This window comes from Magnolia sinica, chromosome 19, assembly GCF_029962835.1.
Source record: "Magnolia sinica isolate HGM2019 chromosome 19, MsV1, whole genome shotgun sequence".
Lineage (NCBI taxonomy): Eukaryota > Viridiplantae > Streptophyta > Magnoliopsida > Magnoliales > Magnoliaceae > Magnolia > Magnolia sinica.
The window spans coordinates 41,101,912-41,109,758 of NC_080591.1; the positions used below are offsets into that span (position 1 = coordinate 41,101,912).

General features: G+C 37.5%; 1 protein-coding gene and 1 long non-coding RNA gene across 2 annotated transcripts in view; one reads left to right on the forward strand and one right to left on the reverse strand.

The window, feature by feature from the left end:
• LOC131234594 (uncharacterized) overlaps positions 1-2,738 on the forward strand; it is an 80,514-nt gene extending 77,776 nt beyond the window's left edge. The window contains exon 8 of the mRNA XM_058231526.1: positions 2,656-2,738. Within this exon, the coding sequence (XP_058087509.1) occupies positions 2,656-2,738 (83 nt within the window). The remainder of the gene's footprint in view (positions 1-2,655) is intronic.
• An 882-nt stretch (positions 2,739-3,620) lies between these two features.
• LOC131234757 (uncharacterized) lies at positions 3,621-4,759 on the reverse strand. Its single transcript, XR_009165769.1, has 2 exons — positions 4,625-4,759; positions 3,621-4,197 (listed from the first exon to the last, which is right to left on the reverse strand). It is a non-coding gene; the product is annotated as an uncharacterized LOC131234757 (long non-coding RNA).
• Positions 4,760-7,847: the final 3,088 nt, after the last annotated feature.

A 7,847-nucleotide genomic window follows, 5' to 3' on the forward strand; every position in this document is an offset into this window, starting at 1 on the left:
AGTGAGCCACACACAAAGTTTTCTCTCCTTAGGATTCTTCTCTCATGGTTGTTTGGGAAATGGTAGAGAATGGAGTGAAATGAGAGAGGAGTGGGGTTGTGTAAGAAGGACGGGATGAGAGGAATGGGTAGTGTAAGAGAGGGATGGGTGTGTGTAAGAGAGAGTTGACTTATGGGGGGTGAGGTGGCATGGGGTATGGGTTGCTTGTCTTTGTTGGTAAGAAAGGGATGAGAGAGGTATGGGTTGTGTACTTGACTAGTACTTGATTGATTGATGTGATGGGTTGTAGAAATTTTCTTCAAATTAGCAACACGTGGCATTTCTTCAAAAAATATACGAGCCCACAACTCCTAGCCTGGGTATCATATCAGTGCGCAAGACGCGCCGTTGGAACCGCAGCAACGGTACGGTCGCGATGGTACAAGTTTCAAGTTGTGCCAACTCAGATCTATAGGATGCGACTCAGGGTTGCATACAAATGTCGATTACAGGTCGCGGGTTGCCGAAATTCAACAGAGAGGATCGCAGGAGTCTAAGGAATGATACGGACTAGGATACAGGCCTTACAATGGGTGTGTAAGAGAGGAGACATGAGAGTTGACTTTGGGGAGGGTTGCTTGCCTTGGGGGAAAAGAAAGGAATGGGTTTGTGATGGGATGTGTACTTGACTATTTGATGGGAAAGGTGGGTAGAGATTCTCTGAAATCTCTCGAAATTCACAACGCATGGTGCTTCCTCGATATATATGCGGGCCCACAACTTTTAGCCCGGGTATCACATTGGTGCATAAGACGCAGCGTTGGAACCACGACGACGGTGCGGTCACTAAGGTACAAGTATCAGGTCAAATCACTCAAATTTACAGCATGCGACTTAGGGTCGTGCGCAAATATTGTTTATAGGTCGCAAGTTACAAGGATTCGACGGGGAAGATCGTGGGAGTCCAAGGAATGGTACAGACTAGGATACAGGCCTTACACCATGCATTTGATGTGTTCCCTTTAGGTTATAGGATATCTCAAAATTCATCCATATACGAAACTCAGGTGGACCATAGCATCTAAAACTATGTGAAGACATCCTAAAAGATATAAAAGCACTTGGTGGGGCCCACATGAGTTTTGGATGCGGCTGAAACTTGGTGTGACCCCTCATCCAAGTGGGACACACATAATAAATGGTCTGGATCCATGAATACATCTAAGTGGGCCCAATATATGATTATGAATGTTTTAATGGGAGAGTAACCCCTCTCAACTATAGTATGTGGTGTGACCCACCCAAGTCATGGATTGACTTTATTTTTAAGTCCATGGCCCACCATGGAATGGTGTATCTGACGGATGGGGCAGATCCAAAGTTCAAGTGGATCCCATTTTGGATAATAGAGCCAAGGAAATGAAACAAATCTTTTTTTCTCTTTTGGCAATAAAATTTTAAGTAAAGCCTTGCCTCTATTACTATTCCTTTTACAATTGCATTCCAAATCTTGTCTTTATTTTGCTAATTTTTAGGCCTCTAGACTCTAGATCTACCTCTAGACCTCCAAATTTTTACATATATAAAATCTCTTTCTAGTTGTGTGATGTTGTTATAGAAGCTAATGTGGCACATATATTGTGTACTAGCAGCTTGCAATTGACTTCCCAAGCTTCACGGGACATGGCTATTTTCCAAATCTATTCATCCAAAAGCAGATTCTAGAGTAGTTGTAGCTGTAGGCGAGGGTGCCAATGCTCCACTACCTGAGCTCCAGTCTGTTATAAGTAAAGTTGCTATTAAGATTCATCCTTTACATTAAACCGTGATGGCAGAACCCGATTAGTTGGAAAAAAGGCTAATTTAATGATGATGATTACATTTAACTGTGATATGTCAATGTGGGTGATAATGGACAGATCTTTGATAAATGCATGATCGTATGTTGTGTTATTAGTATATGGCTATCTATGGATGCTCATATTTTCTGCATCTCATTTTATAATATTTGCAAGTGAAGAAGACACTTCCATCAAGTTGTTCATGCATTTGAATCTCCTTGTAAGCATTCTTCTTATGATCTCTTAACCTACCAATGCATCGTCACTTTTTTAATTTCTTTCTCTGCTTTTCTTTTTCTTTCCAAAGGTCTATAAGTGTATGTCTGGACCTTTGTTCATGTGGAGATGCATACAAAAAGTTGTAAACTACATCTCTCTTGCATCTTATTTTTTGCCTATTGATCGGTAAGTGAGATTTTCATGGAGAACATTATATTGAACATCCATCCTAAGTATCTTTCTACTTTCATTACAACCAGACATTAATTTCATATATTATAATTAAATATTTGAATATCATTTAATGCAAATTTTTACAATTTATTTTTGGACTGCATCTACATTTCAGGTAAGAACACCAAAAAGCTTGGCATCTAGGGTTAATGAAGATCTTATTCCAACTTAACAAAAAAGTTACTAGACACGGATTTCTATCAAAGACTAGTCCTCAAATTGGAAGATATGTAACTAATTTTAAAATAGTTCCATGACATGCATACCTCAGTAGGAATTCACTAGTTGGGCTCCATATGCAACTATCTCATATTTAGAGAACATCGAAATATGTGCAAGTTAAAACATCATACTCAAATGATTGCAATATGATTACTTGCAGTTTTGCCATTAGTTGCCGTTGGAAGTCTTTCTGCTGGAGAAGCTGAAGCAAGAACGAATGTGTCTGCTGGTGAGAAGGTATAGGTCTCATCTTTTTAAATTTCTTGTGCTTTCAGTCATGTGGTTGGCACACTATTCTCTTTCTAGACCGAATTGAATAAATTGGAAATACCTTTTTTTTTTCTAATCTTCTTTACTTGGGCTCTTGGTGTGAGACTATAAGAATATATTAGCTGTTGTCATGGACTCAGCCATTTCAAAAATATGGTATGATTCAGAGAGTAATTCCTGACTTGTGAGTACAAGTAGGCTGTTTCAATGTAGCTCGCTCTGTATTAGATCCTTAATCTCCTATCTTTTGTATTTTTCTAGCTTGTTAGTCATCAAGCCATCATCTAATAAAAATGATTCATAGCTCTTCAAACCAAAAAAAAAAAAAAAAAGGCCTAGTGATCTTCCCCTGCCATCCAACTAAAAAATGTCCAGCTATGTGTGCACATGTAATTTTGGTACTAGATGGGGGCAAAGATTGGGCCGGAATATGGATAGCACTACAACAAATGGGAATTTCAGCGGCGCTCACAAGCGCCGCTATAATTCCCTAAAAGCGCCGGCGATTCTATTAGTGGCGCTAGTCGAGCGTTGATAAATGGGTATGTCGCTAAAAGTATTGGCGGCGCTAGGTAACTTCTATCGGCGCTTTTTTGAGCACCGCTAATTATATGTTTTGCCGATGCGAAAAAGCGCCGGTAGAAATCACTTAGAGCGCCAGTCAAAGTGGTTTGTGGACACTTTTTCTTGCGAAAAAGCGCCGTAAGATTTCTACACAAGCGCCGGGAGAAGCTTTTGTATGGATTTGAAAGGCCCTAGCATGCCAGTAATTTTTTTTATTATTATATATAATTCAATCAAAACCTGTATTTTTTAAATATTTGAAACATAAAAATGATGCAATACAAATAAAACTGAATATTAAACAAAATTTATATTACCACACAATAAAAAAAAATATTACAATGAATGGTCTTGAATGTAAATAAATAAATAAAAACAAATCCTCTATATGGTCTACTCCTAGCACGAGTGGTGTCAAAAGGCTGAAGTGATTTGAACTCTGGATTGCCCCACTTGTATGCAACGAGAAGAGTGGATCACCCACCATTAGCCCTTTGAAAATTGCTCCTATAATAGCCAGAACCAGGCTAGTCCTTAGCTGCTCCATGGAAGTTGGTTTTTCAGCGCTTTACGTGCTGATCTATTGGGTGGAAAGAATGGTATGTGGCAATATTCCCTCATGACTTGAAGAGAGCTCTTTCCGCAGCTCATCAAGCTTCATCTCTAAACCTGATGACATACTACGCTTGGTAGCTTTTATATTTCCAGTGTTACCATTCTGTCCAATGCATATTTCAAGTTCAATTGTCTTCTTCCCTATCAGATGACAACAAGACATGTATCAACTGCTTCTCACACAACCAATGAATTTGGATTTTCCATTGAATAACCCAACTCGAATCCAAGGACACCAAACTCTGACAGAGAACTGTAGTTCAAAACAACCATTTTGCATATCATGTTAGAGTTGTAATAAACCATGGTGTTCACTTTATGAAGAGAAGGAAAATGTCCCACAGCACAATTACAAGTTTAACCATCTCTCAAAAAACTAAAAAGAAAAAACAAACAAATAAATAAAAGATGGGGCTTAACAAAGCATTCCCTTGTGCAAAAATTTTCTGTCGTGACACTTTTTGAGGTTTAATGAAATCGTCAATTTACAAAAATAAATAAATAGATAATGTTGTCATGACATATATCCACAGTACCTTGCCAGTCACATTAAAAGAAAGATACTAAAAAGACACTAATCCTAGAAATCCATAGCTGGTATACCAAAAGCTTTCATGAACAGAACTTTTTTTAAAAAAAATTAATAAATAAATTATGTTTTTGAGGGCCAGATTTCTTACCCAAGAACATGGCAGCCTCCATCATAAACAGCTTGGGAGATCAAACCCATCAATCCCACACTCCCTCCCCCATAAACCAAATCTATCCTTCTCTTCACCTGAAACGCCACACTAAAAGAAACAATTAAAAAAAAATGCAAACATAAGCTTGTTTGGTACTTGTCCAAGATATGCTATTTTGTTGTAAATTTTAAAGATTCCATTTCGGAATCCTCATTTTCATCTTCCCTCTAAATGCTTTCAAAATTGGAACTACCTTTAGTCCTGCATCGGATATGGATGAGAAAGGGAACATCCCTATAAATGCCCCCATGTAATAGAGCCATTGTTCTAGATCATCAAAGGGACATTTGCAAAGGGTGTTAATCACCTTGCTCACGTGAATACAGACACGTGCAAGGGCTTGGGTGTGGGGCACTTTGCATACATGCTTCATTGCTAAAAGCTTTAAGCGGCCTTATACTTTTTGCATTGTTTTCAGGCTATTATTATGTCACTACAAAAATAGAAAACAGACACTACTTTCTAACCTATTCATTGCTAAGAGATGTCTAGGGTCAATCAACCAAAATTGCTAATTGAAGATTGATGATAGAGATCTAAGCTTCATTGTATCCTATGGATGGATTGCCTAACCTAACTTGTATACTCAAATTCATCCTTAGTGTGGGCAAAGACCCTCTTAAGGAAAACAACTTTGTAAGGCCACCCATCAAGATGATAGATGCTAGGGAAACAAAGAATTTGTTACTCGCATTTTCTGTTATTGCATCATTACAATGTGAACTACTTTCAAGCCAGCTTCACATACTCGAGCATTTTTTTTAATAGTACCAATTCAGAATAGTTCCTGAGTAAGAACATAAATAAAAGAATTCAATCCGGTTACAACAAGTGAGGAAGGCCTGAAAATATCCAAGTTCTGAAACAACCAAAAAAGTGACCTCCTGCGACTCCAACAATTTAAATCTCAACCATCAGTCTGTAATTCTAGAATAGACCATCCTAATAATTTTAATTATCGATCCTACTATCTCTACACATGGATACCACACATGTAAGACATCAAAACAAGAGACATGAGTAAATGCAACCACACCTAATGGCATTTTGAACAAATAAAAGATGGCGATGATAGTAGTCAATCCTCACTTCGTCTTGCAGTGCTTCCTTCAGTGACAAGCTGAAATTTGGGTTTTCCATCATTCAGTTTTATGTGACCTTATGAATAGATTGGATGAAATTTGTGTTTTCCCTTCGTACTTTTTTGTGGGACCTTATGAATATGTTGTGGAGAGAGAGAGAGAGAGAGAGAGAGCCTCAGTTTGGTGTAGGTTTTATGCTGCCCTGTTTTTAGATATTGAGTCATCAGATTTTTATTTTATTTTTTCCTTCACCAGAATTTCAAGTTTTATGCGGAGTTAGATGCTTACTTGCTATTGATTGAGCTTTCTGTCTTGAGATTGCTTTTGATAGCATTCTCCATGTCTTTATTCTTTGTTTCCTTTGTTATGTAGGGGCTATGTTGGAATTCACAGCTCAGGATTCAGAGATTTCCTTCTAAAGCCAGAGCTTCTTCGAGCCATTGTAGATTCAGGATTTGAGCATCCTTCGGAAGGCGAATTCTTGTCAAGTTCTTCTCATTTTCTGTTTGACTTCATGAAAAACACAAATTTTGTTATAATGAGAAGTTAATTGTGATGAATTAACTAATATTAAAATTTTGATGTGTTAAACAACTTTGAGCAAATATTCTTCAAAAAGAAAAAAGAAAAAGGAAAACTCTAAGCACAAAAATTGGTGTGTCTGTAGATGTTATTGTAAATTGTTAACACAATGCATACATTTATATATGTGCTGAATTTAGAAGGCTTGCTTGTTCTATACTTCTTTTGCATTTCCTTATGTTAGTAGGAAGAATCCCAAATCGATGGTGTTTTCATTCGAATCAGTACTATGTACAGGTGTGCCTTACCTTTCATTGATCCAGACCATGCATCTAGTAAGCATAACCATGGATGCACAGTTCTACACGAATTTCCCTTTGGATAATACTATTTATTCGATAAATGGTTTGCAAATGGATGGTTAAAGAGAAAATATGTACAACCATCTCCATGTGACAGAAAGAAGTCCACAGATCTCATTGTTCAGATGAGGATATCTACTTTAAATTGGCTGTTTTCCATCCAATGTGGGTGCCACCTGATGAACTATCTAAATTGTTGAAAAGGGGAAATACCTGTGAAGAATGCTTGGTCCTCAATGCCCCAACCAAAACACCAGCGATTTGGGCTGTGTATTATATAATAACCATGTTAACATGCACATTTCTCTGAGCAATTTAATCTGACCATTTCAGGTAATGCACTACTTCCACACACCTGAATTTGGAGGAGTCAATTGGTTTGCTAAACCTTTTCTTTTAAAAGGATCTGGAAGGTCAAATTGTGCTTACTAAGGGTTCCTTCACTCAAATTTTATTTGGTTCTACATCAGTGCAACATGAGTGCATACCTCAAGCCATCTTGGGGATGGATGTCATCTGTCAAGCAAAGTCTGGAATGGGAAAAACTGTAGTTTTTGTTCTCTCTACCCACAGAGAATGAGTGCTAGCAAGAGATAAGGATCTCTCATTGAAGAAATGAGGCATTTTATCCTTGATGAATGTGACAAAATGCTCGAAGCGCTTGGTATGCTTTTAGCTTTTGCACTTGTTTTCGAACTTTGACATGCATTTCTGAATTCTGCATTTCTGCATTATATTTGATCTTAAATGTGTATTACTTAATCCCGGTTGTTTAGTACATAAAGCCGTGATTTGGAGTCGAGTATCAGTTGTTTAATAATGGGATCTATTTTGGGTAGGATATGGATTGATAAGTTGTGAATTAAACAAGTTTCTGTTAGGAGGCATAATACTAGTATTTCAAGTCAGATATGGAAGCATAAAAACTCAGTTCTTTCTCAAATAGTTCTTAAAAATCACACCATACATGCAGTATATGTATGTATGTATAGAGTGTTGCTAATAGCTTTCCAAACTCTAATTCCCAATACAAGCTTCTTATTGAATAAGTGTCAGTAAAAAAATCGAGAACTAACTACTCACTTGGATAAAAATAAGAAACTATCTTTGCCCATATGCATGAAGGAGTCTATAAATGGGGAAAAATTCATGGTCAAGGTTAGAGCACCATACGTTCAATTTTCTGTTGAAGGC